This window comes from Aulostomus chinensis, chromosome 17 (genome assembly GCF_037954235.1).
Source record: "Aulostomus chinensis isolate RoL2024-O1b breed Wild chromosome 17, RoL_Achi_v1.0, whole genome shotgun sequence".
NCBI lineage: Eukaryota > Metazoa > Chordata > Actinopteri > Syngnathiformes > Aulostomidae > Aulostomus > Aulostomus chinensis.
The window spans coordinates 25,987,848-26,006,772 of record NC_141336.1 but is presented as its reverse complement, the minus strand read 5'-3'; the positions used below and the strand labels follow the sequence as shown (position 1 = coordinate 26,006,772).

The 18,925-nt window shown below is 46.8% G+C and overlaps 1 protein-coding gene across 9 annotated transcripts in view; it reads left to right on the top strand.

Moving 5' to 3' along the window:
- Positions 1-18,925, top strand: part of LOC147246946 (apoptosis-stimulating of p53 protein 1-like) — a 39,483-nt gene that overhangs the window by 3,265 nt on the left and 17,293 nt on the right. For 5 of the 9 annotated variants that reach the window (XM_086181717.1, XM_086181719.1, XM_086181716.1 and 2 more), the window contains exons 3-5: positions 9,869-10,016; positions 12,033-12,140; positions 13,204-13,265. In XM_086181717.1, coding sequence (XP_086037843.1) covers positions 9,869-10,016; positions 12,033-12,140; positions 13,204-13,265 — 318 coding nt within the window. Of the gene's footprint in view, positions 1-9,868; positions 10,017-12,032; positions 12,141-13,203; positions 13,266-14,449; positions 14,656-15,438; positions 15,462-18,483; positions 18,889-18,925 lie in introns of those variants that run through there. The other 4 variants (XM_086181724.1, XM_086181726.1, XM_086181723.1 and 1 more) reach the window with 4 other exon arrangements.

Sequence of the window (18,925 nt, the reverse complement as noted above, 5' to 3'; positions counted from 1 at the left end):
GAGGACATGTCTCCTGGATCTGCAGGTGGAACAGGAAGAAGCTGAATTCCCCTGTAGAGCTGTCAGTCATGGGCTTTACAGAGGTCCCCTGAGGCCTTCGTCCTCCCTCTGCATCGCTTTCTACACCCAAAGATGCTGCTAGCGCCCTCAGTGGCTAGGCTAGCTCTGCTAAAATTGATGCTAGCACTCTCAGGCTTCAGCTGCATCCACTGCTGCGCCTCATGGATGTAGCAACACAGCAAAGAGTGTTTTTCTGACAAGTGGGTGTAAGAGGAGTACCTCGGAAGGCTCAGGAGGACAGGGACTGCTGTTGGAGGACGCAGGCTCCTCCTCAGGCCTGGTGCTCTGCTTCAGCTCAGACAAGAGCTCATGTCTAGCTAGGGTCTCCAGGCAGCAGCTGCAAGGGATTGTGGGACATAAATATCAGTCACATCCACCCGAGGACTAATCCGAGACTGTGTGTGTGTGTGTGTGTGTGTGTGAAAAGGAGTGACGTGCAGGTCAAGAGTAAAGGGAGGTGTAAAAGAGAGAGATAAAGGCTTTGTTTGTGACTGTCAGTACAGTTTATTTTGTGGTGTTGGCACACACACTCACACAAACACCCACATATACACACATATACACACATATACACACATATACACACATATCAATAGATACTCTTCATGAGTGTAATAAAAACTGTCACTTGTATCCTCTCTCAGTTCCCTCTTTCTCTGAGTGGATTTTCTGTCAATTACAATGGAAGTGACTGTGTGTGTGTGTGTGTGTGTGTGTGTGTGTGTGTGTGTGTGTGTGTGTGTAGCACATGGGCTAAACATGTGACTGTGTGTGTGTGTGTGTGTGTGTGTGTGTGTGTGTGTGTGTGTGTGAAACAGATAGAGATGCCAATGTACCTTGTGTCCTGTCTTTGTGTGTGTGTGTGTGTGTTTCTAATCTCTGGATCGTCTCTCACTGCTCACTTCATCCAAACCTGATACATTTTATATCTGACGGTTTTATATTCAGTATAAAAAGTACTCATTCACCTCTGTGTCGGCATCTGTTGTGTTGTGGTGGATATTTTCTGGCTAATACTTGATATTTATTGATATTATATGTATGTGAGCAGCTTTATATGATATTAGAGCAGCAGTACAAGTACACACAGTCACTGTGTACTGGTGGAACTCTCACTCTTGACCTTTAGTGACACCGCCGGCTCCAGCTGGGCATCGGAGCGTCTGGGACACTTTAAGACGTCATGTAAAAGAGTGGGAATAGATGTGAGTTGAGAGATGCGACAGGCTCCTCTGGTGGGGGGCGGGGCTTCTCCACCTCATCATGACTCAACATTTTTGTAGTTCCAAAGAAACAGGAATTTATTAATGAAAACTGGAAGTGTGTAATTCACCTGCTCATTTATGAACGTGTGATTCCTGCTAGCGTGGAGAGGATGATTGTTTTTGGCCTTCAGCTTGAAAGTTTTTTCAGATTCATGAAGTGAAGAAGAGAAACAGGAAATTCCGTCCTAACACAACGACTCCAGCAGTTCGACGACATAATCAGGGACATTTTTAACCCCCAAAATTGATGACAACTCATAAAAGACATTTTAAAAAGTCAGTGAGATTCCCCCTCCCTCCCCCTCCCTCTCCCTCCCTCCCTCACCTCAGACTGAGAGCTGACCCCCCACACACATACACACCCCCATCCCCCACTCCCTCTCTGATAGGAGTTCCCCGATCTGCTTCACACACACACGCACACACACACACACACACATTCTCATACACTTTCTCACTCTCACATTCATACACTTCAAACACACGGACACTCTCTCTATCAGTACTTCCTCTTCTTCATCTGTCTATCACACACATGTACATTCACACACACACACACACACACACGTGCTGGTGCGTGTTGTCCATCAAAGGTTTTCCAATGAGGCGATTCTTTGCGCTGGTGTTGGAGCGGCTAGCATTTCTGTCAGAGAAACCTAAAGTGAATAAACGCAAGAAAACGAAGAAGACCCTGAGAACTGGGCTGAGTGCCGGACCCCTGGTGAGTGACAGACGGACGGTGGAGTGTGGGGCGTGTGTGTGTGTGTGTGTGTGTGTGTAGCTGCACAAGGAGAGTGTTTCTGGATCAACACATATTTTGGAGTTTGTCTCCCTACCACCACTGATCACTCTCTCACTTGCTGCCACCGACTCTCTGATGACCAAAATAGCCTCCTGAGGCACGTCAGCCACCGCTCGTGTGTGTGTGTGTGTGTGTGTGTGTGTGTGTGTGTGTGTGTGTGTGTGTGTGTGTGTGTGTGTGTGTGTGTGTGTCGGGGGGTTGGGGGCAGATTATTCCCATTGTGAATTTGTCCATACTTGTTTATCAGCACTTGTTTGATGGTAGGTTGAATCCAAACATGTCATTTCAAGTATGAGTTTGATTTGATATTTGTATGTATTTGTTTTGGTGGTTTTCTCACGACCATGTTGTTATTTTGAGTGGCTCCTATTAAAAAAATGTCTTTGATAGAGGAAATGATCGCAGATCAATTATACTTGTTTTCTGCTTTATCAAACTCAACATATTCATATGAATTCCAGCTCTACTTTATAACCGAGGTCAGGGATGAGCTGTGTTTGTAGTCCAACAGGAAGTTAGCATGTCAGGGATGAGTCCAGTCAGGTTTATTAGTGTGGCGCCAAACCCCAACCAAAGTTCTGTCCTGACTCTGTCCAAGTAGAGCAGGTCCAGCACCTCCCTCCTTCAATGAACCTCCACCCAACAATTCTCCATCAGCAGCACATCCTGCAACAGCAGCCACCAGAACCTTCCTTTACCAGCAGGAAGGTGGAGCAGATCCAGGATCAGTGGGGACGGAGAGAGAGCAGGAGAGCAGGACAGAGACAAAGACAGAGAATGGAGGAAGACAGAGAGACAGAAGGAAAGAGAGGGACAGAGATAAAGAGAGAGAGAGAGGAGGAGAGACTGATGGACAAAGACAAAGACAGAGAATGGAGGAGGACAGAGAGACAGAAGAAAAGAGAGGGACAGAGATAAAGAGAGAGAGAAAGGAGGAGAGACTGATGGACAGAGACAAAGACAGAGAATGGAGGAGGACAGAGAGACAGAAGAAAAGAGAGGGACAGAGATAAAGAGAGAGAGAAAGGAGGAGAGACTGATGGACAGAGCAAAGACAGAGAATGGAGGAGGACAGAGAGACAGAAGGAAAGAGAGGGACAGAGATAAAGAGGGAGAAAGGAGGAGAGACTGATGGACAGAAGGAAAGAGAGGGACAGAGATAAAGAGGGAGAGAAAGGAGGAGAGACTGATGGACAGAAGGAAAGAGAGGGACAGAGATAAAGAGAGAGAAAGGAGGAGAGACTGATGGACAGAGACAAAGACAGAGAATGGAGGAAGACAGAGAGACAGAAGGAAAGAGAGGGACAGAGATAAAGAGAGAGAGAAAGGAGAAGAGACTGATGGACAGACGGGGACGTGAGCAGGTGGAGCTACGGGTGGCAGCTGGAGCCTCTTCAGGTCTGGAGCCTCCTCCAGCAGCACCAGGATCTGGGATGAGGGGAGAAGAAGAGGAGTTAGTAACACGTCTGAGGACAGGAGGAGGAGAGAGAAGCCCAGTGCATCATGGGAGATCCCAGCAGTCTGAGCCTACAGCGCCAGCCTAAGCAGTCCTGACTATAAGCCTGATCAACAAGGAGGTCTTAAGTCTGCTCTTAAACCTAGAGAGGGGGTCTGGGTCCTGGACTGAAACTGGGAGACGGTTCCACAGGAGGGGAGCCTGGTAGCTGAAGGCTCTGGCTCCATTCTACTGTTAGAACTCTAGGAACCAGCAGGAACCCTGCATCCTGGGAGCGAAGGGTTCTAGCTGGATCATAGGGGACTAGGAGCTCTGTCAGGGATGAAGGAGCCTGACTGTTGAGGACTTTGATAGCGAGCATAAAGTGCATCCCAGGGGCCAGAGCGGGCGACGTTGAGGCAAATCTAAAGCTGCTGGCAAATTGTGAGGTTAAATACAGTGAGATTGTGATACATGTCGGCGCTAATGACACCCGGCTTCGCCAGTCGGAATTAACTAAAGTTAACATGGCTTCGGTGAGCAGCTACGCTAAAACAATGTCGGACTCCGTAATTTTCTCCGGCCCGCTGCCCAATTTAGCGAGTGACGACATGTTTAGCCGCATGCGTTCATTCCATCGCTGGATGCTTGGATAACAACGTGGCTCATAGACAATTGGAGCTCCTTCTGGGGAAAGCCTGGTCTGATTGGGAGAGATGGCGTCCATCCTACTTTGGATGGTGCATCTCTCTTATCTAGGAACAGAGGCCAGTTTGTTAGCAATACTAATCCCTGACAAGCACCCAGAGTTCAGACCAGCAGGCAGAGCTGCAGGTTAGCACGCCCTCTGCTGGTTCCTTCGTGTTGTCTCCCACCCAGCCTATAGAAACTGTGTCTGCCCCGAGGCTGTATAAGCCTGCACCCAAATCTGGAGGAGGAACTTATAGCAACTTAGTTCAAATTAAAACCACTGCTCCAGCAAACCAACCCAGTAAAACTATTAAATGTGGTTTGCTTAATATTTGATCTCTTGCATCCAAGTCTCTCCTAGTGAACGATTTAATTACTAATTATCAGATTGGTGTATTAGCACTCACTGAAACCTGGGAGCAGCAAGATGAGTATGTTAGTTTAAATGAATCTTGCCCTCCTGGTTACATTAACTACCATGTACCTCGCACCACTGGCAGAGGAGGAGGAGCTGCAATCTATCAGACAAATTTGCTCATTAACCCTCCACCTAATTGTTCATTAACTCATTTGAGAGCCTGACTGTCAGCTTCTCCCTCCCAGACTGGAAAGCAGAGAAACCACTCTTACTTGCTGGGGTGTACCGTCCTCCTGCACCTTATTCTGAGTTCTTAGAAGAACTCCCTGACTTTCTGTCTAACTTGGCATTGAACTCAGACAAAGTCATTCTAGTGGGTGACTTTAACATCCATGTGGACGTCAATGATGATTCTCTGGCCACTGCGTTTAAGTCGCTTCTTGATTCTGTTGGCTTCTGTCAGAGGGTAAACAAACCCACTCACACTTTTAATCACATCCTTGATTTAGTACTCACTTATGGAATAGAAGCTGACCTCATCACAGTTCTTCCTCAGAACCCCGTCTTGTCTGATCACTCCTTAATTACATTTGAATTTACTTTAACAAATTATATCCTACCTGGGAAAAAGTCCCGCTTCAGTAGAAGTCTATCTGACACTGCTGTTTCTAGATTTAGGAGCTTATTCCAGCAGAGCTTGCTGCCACACCTTGGAGTGATATAATGGGCAGTTATGCTGATTCCACCCCACCCAGGTGGACTATCTTGTGGACAGCACTGCAGCAGCACTCCTTGGGACACTTGATGCCGTAGCTCCCCTGAAGAAGAAGGTTATCAACCAGAAAAGAATAGTTCCCTGGTACAGCCCAGAGCTGCGTGCCTTAAAACAGAAGACCAGACAACTGGGAAGGAAGACACATTCCAGCCAGCACGAGGAAGTCCGCCAAGCCTGGAAGGAGAGTTTATTAATATATAAAAAGAACTCCGTAATGCTAGAAGCGCTTACTACTCGTCCCTAATAGAAAAGAATAAGAACCACCCCAGGTTCCTCTTCAGCACCGTGGGCAGGCTCACCAAGAACCATAGTGCTGTTGAGCCATGCATCCCCCAACTCTCAGCAGTAACGACTTCCTTGCTTTCTTTACTGAAAAGATTGTGAATATTAGAACAAAGATTGCCAGTAATGGAGGACAGACTACAGTCCCCATAGAAGCACCTCCCAGACTTGGTGCTCACTTGGACAGCTTCTCCCCCATCAACCTGTCAGAATTAACTTCTGCAGTCACTTCCTCCAAGTCAGCCACTTGTCTGCTGGATCCCATCCCAACAAGCTCCTTAAGGATGCCTTCCCTCTAGTCAACACTTCTATATTAAATCAAATTAATCTTTCCTTAGTCACAGGTTATGAGCCACAGGCCTTTAAGGTGGCTGTCATCAACCCTTTACTTAAAAACCTTCTCTTGACCCAGATGTGTTAGCCAACTATAGGCCGATATCCAACCTCCCTACATCTCCAAGATCCTTGAGAAGGTTGTCCTGGAGCAGCTACATGAACATCTGCACAGCAACGAGCTCTTTGAAGCCTTCCAGTCTGGATTCAGGGAACACCATAGCACTGAACCAGCACTGGTCAGAGTCTCTACTGATCTTCTTACAGCTTCAGACAGAGGTCTCGTCTCTGTCCTTTTGGACCTCAGTGCTGCATTTGACACCATCGACCACAGCATCCTGCTACAGAGACTAGACCATGAAACTGGGATTAAGGACCTGCCCTAAAATGGTTTAAGTCCTACTTATCTGACAGGTTTCAGTTTGTTAATGTCAATAATGACTATTCAGAGTATAGCAGAGTTACATATGGTGGACCACAGGGTTCAGTTTTAGGACCGATTCTCTTCACTCTTTACATGCTCCCATTAGGTGACATAATCCGGAAGCACTCAATCAACTTCCACTGTTATGCAGACGACACACAACTCTACTGGTCGATGGAGCCAGACGACACAAGCCAGCTTACTCATCTGCTAGACTGCCTGAAAGACATTAAATCCTGGATGTCCTCTAACTTCTTAATGCTCAATTCAGATAAAACTGAGGTAATCATTTTTGGACCTAAACACCACAGGGACACACTCTTGAATCGGATCTCTACTCTAGATGGCATCACCCTGACTTCGAGTACAACTGCAAGGAACCTTGGGGTCATTTTTGACCAGGACCTTTCCTTCAGCTCCCACATAAAGCATGTGACTAGGACCGCCTTCTTCCATCTGCGAAGTATCGCTAAGATTAGGAATATCCTTTCCCAGACTGATGCTGAGAAACTGGTGCATGTATTTATCACTTCTCGGCTGGACCACTGCAACTCTCTCCTGTCAGGATGTCCTAAATACTCTCTAAAGAGTCTCCAGCTGGTCCAGAACGCTGCAGCGAGGGTTTTGATGGGAGTTAAGAAGAGAGAACACATCTCTCCCACTTTAGCCTCTCTCCACTGGCTTCCTGTAGGATCTAGAATCGACTTCAAAGTCCTTCTGCTGACTTATAAGGCTCTCAATGATGAAGCCCCATCCTATTTGAAAGAGCTCATTAGTCCCTACTGTCCGACCAGAGCACTCCGCTCCCAGAATGCAGGTCTTTTAGTGACTCCCAGTATCAATAAAAACAGACTGGGAGGTAGAGCCTTCAGGTACCGGCTCCTCTACTGTGGAACCAGCATCTCTCCATGGGTCAGAGAGGCAGACACTTTAACTACGTTTAAGTCCAGGCTTAAGACCTTCCTCTATGACAGAGCCTTCAGTTAGGACTGGTTCAGGTAGCTCTGAACCATTGATAGCTATGCTGCTACAGGCTTAGACTGCTGGGGGACACATCAGGTTACATGGAGCCCTTCCCTCCTCTCCTCTCCTCTCCCCTCCTCTCCCCCTCTCTCCTCCTCTCCTCCCTGCACATTTTTGGAACTGTCATTACCACTACTTGTTGCACTTTGTAGTTTGGCCTTGGTGTCTCGCAGTCTCTCTGTGTTTCCACAGATCCACCAGAGCCCCAACCGCCGCCTGCATCGCCTCCCCCCCCCCCTCTTATTCCCTACTGTCACACCAGCCTGCGCTCCCCTCCCATGAACCAGTCTACCATCCAGTCCCCCATCAAGCTGGCTTGCTCTCCCTGCCTCCCCTACCAGAAGCTTCCTTCTTCAACTGTTATTAACATTTCCATGTTTCTCACATTCTGCATTGTCAACTGTTCTCTTCTCTGTACCAACATCTCCTGCACGTCTGTCCGTCCTGGTGAGGGATCCTCCTCTGCTGCTCACCCTGAGGTTTCTCCCATTTTTCCCTGTTCAAGGTTTTCTATGGAGTTTCTCCTCAGTCAATGTGAGGCTCTGAGGGCAGAGGATGTTGTTATGATGCCATGAAGCCTGGAGACAAACTGGTGGTGGAAAACAGGCTACAAATAAAATTGCCTTGCCTTGCCTTGCCTTTGATGGTAGAAGAAGAATTTTAAATTCTGTTCTGAATCTGACAGGGAGCCATGCAGAGAAGCAGTCCAGGAGAGACCTGGTCTCTGCTACCAGTTCTAGTCAGGGGGGCAGCAGCGTTCTGGACCAGCTGGAGAGTCTTTAGGGACTTGTTAGTCCAGCCTGGTAGGAGGGATCACATGGAAGCCTGAAGGATGAGGTATTTTGTAGTCCAACAGGAAGTTAGCATGTCAGGGATGAGGTGTGTTTCTAGTCTAACAGGAAGTGGTCATCTCCTGGTTCCTCCACCAACAGGAAGTGGTCATCTCCTGGTCCCTCCGCTAACAGGAAGCGGTCATCACCTGGCTCCTCCCCCAGCAGCCAATAGGATTGTGATTGTGGTGATTGAACCAGTAAATCAGCTCTGCTGAACAAAAGTTGATGATCTTCCAGGTTCAGTTCATCAGGATCATCTTCACTAATGAACCCTCTGATGATGTGGAAGCCTGGATGCTACGTTAGCAGTGCTAAGCTAACGTTAGCCTATGAAAGAAAAACACATGGTCACATGGAAGCCTGAATGCAGTGGTTAGCAGTGTGATGCTCTTTTATCATCATTTCAGTTTAAAGCAAACATGCAACACATCCATCGTAAGGCCACGATTAGCCTAAATAACCCCTACTATGTGTGTGTGTGTGAGTGTGTGTGTGTGTGTGTGTGTGTGTGTGTTTGTAAATGTGTGTTGGTTTGTCTAATCCAAGATTTAGCGAATGTGCCTGTGCTCGATCAGTCAGTCTGCTTGCAACTACAGATTATTTTGCATGGTCTGAACAGGTGTGTGTGTGTGTGGGTGCATGCGCGCATGCATGTGCAGACAACATATCAGTTTGAGAGAGAGAGAGAAAAGCAACATTGAGATTAAAAGTGTATCCGTGTGTGTGCGTGTGTCTGTTGGCGTCTGTGTTCATATCCCAGATTACCCTAAATTTATTTTTCAACTGCTGACTATCTGACATGACATCACCATTGATATCACAGGATGTCCTTTTTTTGGTCTTTCATGTCTGGAACTTAAAAATGAACAGATTTTATCAGTGAAACCCTCCCTGACCGATCAAATATTTACTAATTCATGGGAGTATAAACTCTCTCCTGTATTTAAGAGCACATTTCTGTCATGAGGAATTTGTTGGTTCTACTCTTACATGCAACCAGTAGTAGTTTGTGTCCCTCCGGCCTACAGAGACTTAGACGTAGCTGATCAGGAGGAGTCCAGAGGAAACGCTGTGGTGGCGTCTGTGCACGTCGATGGTGGCCAGCGTGTCCTGTTAGCATCAGCAACTGTTGAATCGACTCTGCCTCTTTCCCATCCTGCTCTCCTTGTTCGCCTTGTTATTATTTGGCATTCACATATTTTCCACAGTGATGGTCTTGAGAGCTTTGAGGTTTAATTAGATCGAATTCAAATCTGCAGCTCCACCATCAAATCTGGCTGCCCTCCGCAGACGTCCAGGCTAAGCTGGCTTAGAGCTGCTGAGTTTTAATGTACGTCCTGATTGAATTGTATGCAGATTCAGACAGTAAATGTGAGTTTGTGGTTTCTCTTTTATCCACATCCCAAATATGTCAAAGTGCCATGATGGAACCAGGAAGTGCTTTGTTCCTGGTCCCCCTTCTGGTGCTGGACCCGCGTCCACAGAAAACCAAACACGTCCACCGACCACTGCACCAAAGAATAACAGCACCTACAAAGTAATACCAGATGTTTTCTGATGTTAAACCTGTCCGTTTCTATGGTTACAGGTGATCCTGACAGTGTACCTCAATGACACCCAACAAATGTTGACCGAGGTCCCGGTTACCCCGGCGACCAGAGTGATTGATGTGGTTGAATACTGTAAGGAGGCCGGCGAGGGGGAGTGTCACCTGGCGGAAGTATGGAATGGACATGGTGAGTCTGACTCTTGCTTGGGTCCTCATGTGGCGTCTAAGCGGGTCCAGTAGAACCGTTCTGCTACCAACGCTGCTTCCATGGCGACTGTCACCTTGTCCTGACTGAATTACAGTTGGCTCCACATCATTGCAGCTGTTTCCCAGGTTTGGACGTCACTGGCGAGTGACTCTGGTTGTCTGAACCGAGCCGAAGAAACGATATAAACAATGATGAACCCAATAATGACCTCTATCTCACTGGCAGAGAACACAAACCTCTCAGCTGTCTCCTATTGATTTCATATTCAAGTCATGGCGCCACCATCATTGTTTTGACTCTTGAGTTCACTGTGTCATCACAACAAGGGTTTCTGATTGGCTGACTGGAATCATAGCCAGGACAAACACCTCAGACAACAGACTTTCAGATTCAGAGTCTGGAAACTGACCTGACATCGACTCTGCTGCTGCAGTGTGCTGATGCTGGGGATGTTGTTGTCGTTGTTCTCCTGGTCACATGACGTATCCTTACACTCACGCACTCAGTGTAATCCACCAGTGTACTAACACCACTGACAGCCTGTGTTTGGAGTCTCCACCTGATGGTAATCTGCCATTATACAAGACAGTAATCACAGTGAGAGTCTGACCCAGATCAGTCGGGGTGCTAATAATAACCAGAGGCAGACCTCCTGCTGGAAGCAGCTCCCCAAATCAATGGAGCGCGATGTGCCACTTCCATACTATATGGCGCCGTGAGGGTGAATGAAGCAGTCAATCACATGCTGACACCAGGAGCACGATGGCCTACATTCACTCGTTCATCGCTGCTGAGGGAGTCATCCTCCTCTTCATCGTTAACTCAGAGGGCTGCCGGTGACCGAGCGCTCACAATAGCAGAGCTTCTCATTGGCCAGAGTAAAGAAGCAGATAATAAATGATGTTATGAACTGTGTGGAGAGGCCTTGGCTCAAGGCTGTGTGTGTGTGTGTGTGTGTGTGTGTGTGTGTGTGTGTGTGTGTGTGTGTGTGTGTGTGTGTGTGTGTGTGTGTGTGTGTGTGTGTGTGTGTGTGTGTCTATTTTGTCAAGAGAATTCATAAAAACAATGCCAGCATGTCCTGGATTTTCTTTCTTTTTAAACCTCACAAATTTATTTCAGGATCCTGTTGTGGCATCAGGGTTCCTCTTTGTACCTTTGCAACGCTGGGTTAGTTTTACCGTCCCTCTCTGAGTGCTGAACCCAGCAGGAACGTCGCCCCACTGCTGCCCCCACCCATTCTGAGATTTTTTAAAGTGATACTTCACCCAAACAGTGTATCGTGGGTACTTGAGTTTCGAGTGAAGTTTGTCTTCAGTGTCTCTCAACACACTGAGTGTCACAGCTACGTTTTACTGCAGATGTGATTTAATCCGGCAGAACTGAAGTTAAAGGCAAATTAAAATAATAAAAGTAACATAATGGAATCTAAATTGTGTTATGAGTGGTTGTTGAGAGTAAAATTACAGAAAAAGACCCCAAAAACATGTGATTACATTTAGTTACTGGGCGGCGTGGCTCAGGGGTGGAGTGGCCTTCTAGCAACCGAAGGGTCGCTGGTTCGATCCTCGACCCTGGTGACCATGTCCAAGTGTCCTTGAGCAAGACACTGGACCCATAATTGCTCCTGATGAGGTTGGCGCCTTGCATGGCAGCCTCCACCATCAGTGAGTGAACGGGTGAATGAGACGACCTTTGAGTGCCGCTAAGGTAGAAAAGCGCAATGTAAAATTGAGTCCACCATTTAATTAAACAAATTTGTGAATCATTGGCGTCGTTGTTATCCGTTACTTCTGCTCCTGCTTATGTTTCTGTTCCATCTTTTTATTGCCGTTCAATGATGTGAGTGAAACATTCAGATGGAGAGCGTTTGATGGACATTTCCAGCCTGATCTCCTGGCTTCAATTGTTGTGCTTGAGGGTGAACACAAGAACAAGGACTCAGCAGCCGGTGGGATCCTCAGCTGACGTTCTCTCACCCTCTCTGTGTTCCATCAGAGCGGGTTCTCCCTCAGGATTTGTTGCTGTTGGATCTCCTTCAGCAGTGGGGTGCCAGGAGACCCGAGGTCAGCTTCTACCTCAGACACTGTGCGTCCTGGCCTCAAGGTACCGCCCCGACACACACACACACTCTCCAATGGCATCAGTTCATTGGGATCCATGATGTCTTCTTGTTGTTGTGTTGTTTTAATCAAGCTGCCTTCAGAAATCAGGCCAAAACGTATTTGTTTGAGGAGCGAAGGAACTTGTCCCACAGGAAACTGCCCCGAGTCAGTGGTGCGTTTGAGGTTTAGAGGCTCAGTCGCTAATTAGCCAGATAAGATGATTAGAATTATGTAACAAGGATGGGCCAAACCTGAGGGGAGGGGCCCACACAGAGGACACAGGAAGCTTTGTGTGCTATGGAAATGTAACATAAATTTCTGACTTGCTCATGTGGAGTTTATGAAAGCAGTGTGACGCTCAGCCCGGGGCAGCTGTGCTACACGACTACGCTTGTCTTATTAGCAGCATCTGTCTCTGTTAAAGTGACACTGCACCCAAAAAGTCCATTTTGTCTCACAAATAGGAGTCTTGAGCTCCAACATGTTTTTTTACCCCTCCTGCATTACTTTCTTGTGAATACAGAAAGAGCCAGCTACATATATTTAGCCTAAAGCTAATGGAGACTGACAGCTAATGAAAGTGAGTAGTTTTTGTTTTAATCTCAGAACAAAGTGTTTGTGGATTACTAATTACTACGATAGTGGCATCACTTCAGTAGTAAAGTGTGATGAGAGGTAATGAACGACTGCAGCACCACGTTCTGGCTCCACAAACATGGCTGAGTAGTGCTGAATGATTGAAGTGTTCTAGTTCGCTAGTTGTAAGAGTCTCTCGTCAAAGTGTGAGTGGAGCACTGGCCATCCAGCTGGATTCGGACGATCTGGATTGGACCAGACCCCCTGGAGAGGTGGTGACCAGACGTTTCTGGCCAGTTTAGCTGCTGTTAGCATCAGTCTCTGTTAGCTTCAAGCTAAATCTACGTGGCTGGTTCTTCCTGCAATCAAAGGAGTAATGCAGTGGGGAAAAAACATTTTATTAAATGGAAGACTTCTATTAGTGAGTACTTGAAAGGTAAAATACACTTTGTGTTGAAAAATTATTCTTCTTCTTTTTTCATATACAGGGAACCAGCAGCCTTTAGAACAGACCTGGGCAGTGGAGGGACTTGAGAGTGCTAATGACAGGGTAGGTGGATACACACACACACACACACACACACACACACACACACACACACACACACACACACACACACACACACACACACACACACACACACAATCATGTCCTGAATATTGTGACATTTTATCTCTTTTCTCATTTGCTGCCTTCAACTACACACTCTTCCTGGTTGTTAGGTTTAAGATGGACTCACGAGTCTTCAGTCCACAGGAGAACCCATGAAGCCGCACGAGCAGCACAAACCATGTATTTGTGAGGTTGTGAGACAGCACAGTAACCGTTAGCAAAACGCTAATGACATTCAGTCTGCAGCCGGAGTCTCCCTCTGTGTCCTTAAATAGACCTGCGTCACGCAACAATGTTAGGCTAGAACTGTTTTGTTTGTGTGTGTGTGTGTGTGTGTGTGTGTGTGTGTGTGTGTGTGTGTGTGTGTGTGTGTGTGGAGGAGGCGGTATTCATATTGCACCATATTGTTGCAACACAATCCAAGTTTGTACGGCTGTATTAGTCCATGGGTAGATTTTAGGATTAAGGATTAGTGACTACATATATTATAGACGTCGACCAACAAGAAACACACACACACACACACACACACACACACACACACACACACACACACACACACACTCCTCGTTATTCTGTTCAAGGAATAAAGTAAATTTAACAGAATAAAATGATTATCGATACAGCTAGAACTTTGATAACCAAGATTTAACAAAAAACAAGATTACCAGATAGCAAAACAAAAAAGTAAAATTTTGAATGCACTACGTACCAAATGAACCATATTCATGATGTCATTAACAGACAATTTTGTTGGTCTGCACCCTCAAACAAACCATCTCTTGATCGTCTCGCGACTGTGAAAAATCCCATCAGATGATATGAACTTCCCTCCACATAACACTTAGAGACAGAGGCCAAGAGGCTAAAAAAGGCCAGTGAGCCCCGTGTCGCTAACCGCTGTCAGCTAACTGTGACATGTTGTTATGAAAGGAGACGCTGACATCATGCTAGCAGCTCTGGATTCATCGCTAAGAGCTATTAGCTGTTGTATTAAAGCCCAGACGAGACACTGGTGGTTTGCCGGGGTTACACCGTTACTGAACCTGTGTGTGTGTGTGTGTGTGTGTGTGTGTGTGTGTGTGTGTGTGTGTTGGCCAGTCTGGCTGTTGGTCAGCTGGTCAGTCAGTGAAGGTGGGATTAGCTTGGTCTCATGACATAACCAGGCTAAGAGGATTGTTTGCCAGCCAAACAGCTCCTCCTCCTCCTCCTCCTCTTCCTCTCACCTTCCTCACTTCTTCACTCCTTCTTCACTTCGTCATCTTCCTCTTCCACCTTCTGCGTTTGTTTAAACAAGACAACAGAGGGGCAAGGCAGCAGAGTGGGGGTGAGTTGTAGGAGTGTGTGTGTGTGTGTGTGTGTGTGTCACTGAGTGTGTTTGTGTCGATGAACTCGACGGACTTACTATATATTCTTGTTACCTCAAGTGATCTGTTTTGTGATCTGTTTAGGATTTCCACGACCAGCAGCTCACTCAAACACACTGGCTGAGTGGTTGGATGCTGTTGGCTGTGTGTGTGTGTGTGTGTGTGTGTGTGTGTGTGTGTGTGTGTGTGTGTGTGTGTGTGTGTGTGTGTGTGTGTGTGTGTGTATGCATATGTCACAGGAGTGTGTGTTTATATTCAATGAAAACTATTGCAGGCAGGGTGTGGCGTCTTTTGGCCATGTGTGTTTGGGTTAGGCAGTGTGTGTGTGTGTGTGTGTGTGTGTGTGCGTGTTACACTGACATTATAAGTCAGGGTGTGACTCTCAGTTCTATATAATCATGTCTCAAAGCTCTGACACAGGCACAATCACCAGATGCTGTTGCCTCTTGCTGAATGATGTGAAGGCAGCAGTGGGGATGAAAGTGCTGCAGCTGAATGTGTTGGACCTGCAGTTTCATCAAACCAGGCAGTGAACGCAACAACAGCAGCTGCTGACCTCACAACGAGCCGTCCACGCAAAAACGCTGTTTTATTAGTTTACTTTCTCTTCAAGCCACAAAGTGGATCTCAGTGATGAAGTTATGCTTCATCCTGAGATTATCCAGGTTTTTCTTATAAATTTACAACTTTAACTCTGTTTTTCTTCTCAGATTATTGCTCCCTCTCACAGTACACTGTTGTACTTTAAAAGTACTGCACTATGAAAGTAAGTAGACGTAAAGCAGTTAATCCCAACTGTAATTCTCTCATTGTAGAGAACAAAAATGCATACTGGGTGGTGGTTGTAGTACATGTCAGGGGTTGTGTTGGTGCTGATTAAAATGAGTATTTGCAGTGTGTGTGTGTGTGTGTGTGTGTGTGTGTGTACTGTGGACACCTTGCAGGAGGAGGAGTGATCTGGATCCATCTGAATCTCCAACACGCTGACTGACGGTCCTGTTGCTATACATGTTATTTTAATCATGCGTGTGGAGCCGTGAAAGTAAACGAGAACTTTTGGCAATTCGACAAACTGGAGACACTTTTTGGATGAAGCGTTGTCATTGCAGCAGAACCTGGTGGTGTTCCTGAGTTCTGGTGCAGGTCTGGTGGGCTCCTCCAGTCCATCTGGGCCTGCAGGAATGTTGGAGGCTGTTTTTGTAGATCAGGAGAAATATTTGTACTGGAGGCGTAGAGCAGATGGTACATGGGTGGGTTTCATTACTCAACAGGATCAGAACAACGTGTCTTTGTGTGTGTGAGCGGGTGCTCGTTACTTCTGCTCTTAGAACACGCGTGTATGGTAGGACATTCTTGTATTTACATAGTCACATTGTGGGGAGGCACCGCCCTTCATGTGTAAGTGGAATACTCGGTCTTGCCATTATGCCCTCTACAACATCAGGAAGATCAGACCCTTCCTGACCCAACAGACCACACAGATTCTGGTTCAGGCTCTTGTCATCTCACGCATTGACTACTGCAACTCTCTTCTGGCAGGCCTCCCTGCAGGCTCATTCAAGCCTCTGCAGATGATCCAGAATGCAGCAGCACGTCTGGTCTTCAACCAGCCCAAAAGGGCACATGTCACCCCGCTGCTGGTTTCTCTTCACTGGCTTCCAGTGGCAGCCGGGATCAAATCCATCAGTCTCGTTTCTATGGTTGTGTTCTGTTGTCCGTCCATACGTCCGACCCGTTCTCGTTCACTCGATATCCCTCAATGTACGAAGAGTCAAGGTCCTTTGTCTTGGCATGCGTTCCTACCTGGCTTGACTATTCACCTGTGTCTCAGTTGTCCTGCGCTATTTATAGTTTTGTTTACTCCGTGTGTGTGTGTGTGTGTGTGTGTGTGTGTGTGTGTGTGTGTGTGTGTGTGCCTGGGTGATGGCCTGCTGGCTGCCAGCTCTACTGTAGTAGAACTGGAAAAGTTTGTGAGCTGAATTGTTGCAGGATGTGAAGCTGCTGAGTCGCTGCAGGATTTTGTTTTTCCGACAGCACCAACGACGTCACCAAAATAAAAGTGCTTGTTGCAATTTTCAAACTTGAGGAATTCTCTCATGAATTCAGTTTTAAATGAAACTGGAATTTCACTTCAGCAGAAGCTGAGGTGGATTCGTGGTGCAGTTGTTTCCTGAATGATCTCAGCATTTCTTGCTGCACCACAGGATATTTCAAAAAATAGATGTAGTCAGATGAAGTTAGTTTGTGTATCGTGGTAGAAATATACACTGAAAAGTGGTTTTCCATTATAACTTGACCTGAATAACTGATATATTGGAGAACTGATCCATACATTGTAGAGGAGTGTCTTTCTATTCATTCTTAACTGAAAAAAATGAACACAGACAGTTAATTCAGGCGTGATGTCACTGAACCTTTTACTATGTAGGTGTTTACAATTTGTTTGTTTCCTATTGTGTTGGATGACTCAGGGATGAAACCAGACTTGATCGTCTGAGCGCTGTTCAACAATTCAAGCTGCCATTTTAGTTCCGATGTTCTGATTCACTGGAGGGTTTTGATAAAAAGGAGCAGAGATGAAGTAAGCAGACGGTTCTCCCACATGGCCTCAAGCCACTTTTCCACCTCGTGTTTCTGGCTCAACTCACTTTTGTTACCAGCTTTTTTTGTTTTTCCACAGCATCCCCTCCGTCTAGCTGGTTGTCATGGCGATGCAGCTGACGGAGAACCAAAACAGGCAAAAAGCTGGTACAGTGTGGTGGAAAATTGGCTGGCCTTCCAAGCACTCACTCATAGGAGCATTGAGCTCACAAACATGTTGTGTCTCTCCTCCTTCACTTCTTAGTGACTTCAGGATCCAGAAGGAGCCAGTCATGTACATTTAGCTTGAAGCTAACGGAGGCTGATCATACGTCTGGATCCAGGAGACCTGGACCACACCAGACCACCTGGAGAGGTGGTGACCAGACGTTCCTGGACAGTTTAGCTGCTGTTAGCATCAGTCTCTGTTAGCTTCAAGCTAAATATACGTGGCTGGTTCTTCCTGCATTCTGGAGTCACTAAGAAGTGATGGAGGAGAGAAAAACATCTTAGAGAGCTGAGTACTCCTGGTAGTGAGTACTAAGAAGTTACAATAATTTTTTTGGATGAAGTATTACTTGGATATTACTAGTTCAGATCAGCATGTCATCATAATATTTGGTTTACACAAGAGTCAAATATCAAATCCCTTGGTGGTCCAGCTTGTACACACAAGCACAAAATCCTGCAGCCAGGACAGCAACACAGGGAAAGCTTCCAGTCCGTGTGTGTGTGTGTGTGTGTGTGTGTGTGTGTGTGTGTGTGTGTGTGTGTGTGTGTTGCAGAGAGAGAGAGGGAGGAAAATGTGACGCAGCAGGAGTCAGCTGTTCTCTCTACTCTACCGTGCGTGTGTGTGTGTGTGTGTGTGTGTGTGTGCGCGCACGTGTGTGTTACTGGTAGAGTCTGGCAGGAGTGCGGGCCACGAGATCGCTGCACACGCCGACGCTGATCTGATATCATCATCATGATCATCTTTTCCTCCTGAGAACACACATGTGGATGATTGAGAACAACCATAACCCCATCAGCCAGTGGTGCAGTGGTTCCCCTCGGGGAGAAACTGGGGGAGAGAGAGGGGGTGAGGGGTGAGACAGAGAGAGAGCGAAGGGGGGATGGGGTGGGGTTGGGGGGGTGTTGTTGCAGCAAAAAGCTGCAGAGGGATGACAAGAATTGAGAGAATGAGAGATGAAGGCATGCAGATACAGAGAGGGCGGGGATTAGGAAGGATGGATGAGCTGATAGAGGCTTTCTAGGAAGATGGAGGGACAGTTCAGTCGCACTTGTGTGTTTGTTGTTACTCTGTTCTCACGTCATTTGCGAACACACCAATAATGGAGTTTGTCTGAGAGAGGGAGGGAGGGAGAGAACGAACATTGTAAATCGCGTCACATCACCAAGCGGATGGAGAGAGAAAGTTGTGATAAGGATCGCTCCCCTCCTCCGCTGGCAGCAGTTCTCTTCCACCGCTCTTCTCTCTGAGGCAGCAACGTTCTGCTGCTGGTCCCGTCAGGATGGAGTGGAACGAGGTGGACCTGGTGCAGGAATTTACTGTTGAAGGACAATGCAGCAAAATTAAAGTGCGCTCCTGCAGGATCACATGGGACAGCCTGCAGGTAAATACAGCTGATAGAAGCCGCATGTGAATGTCAC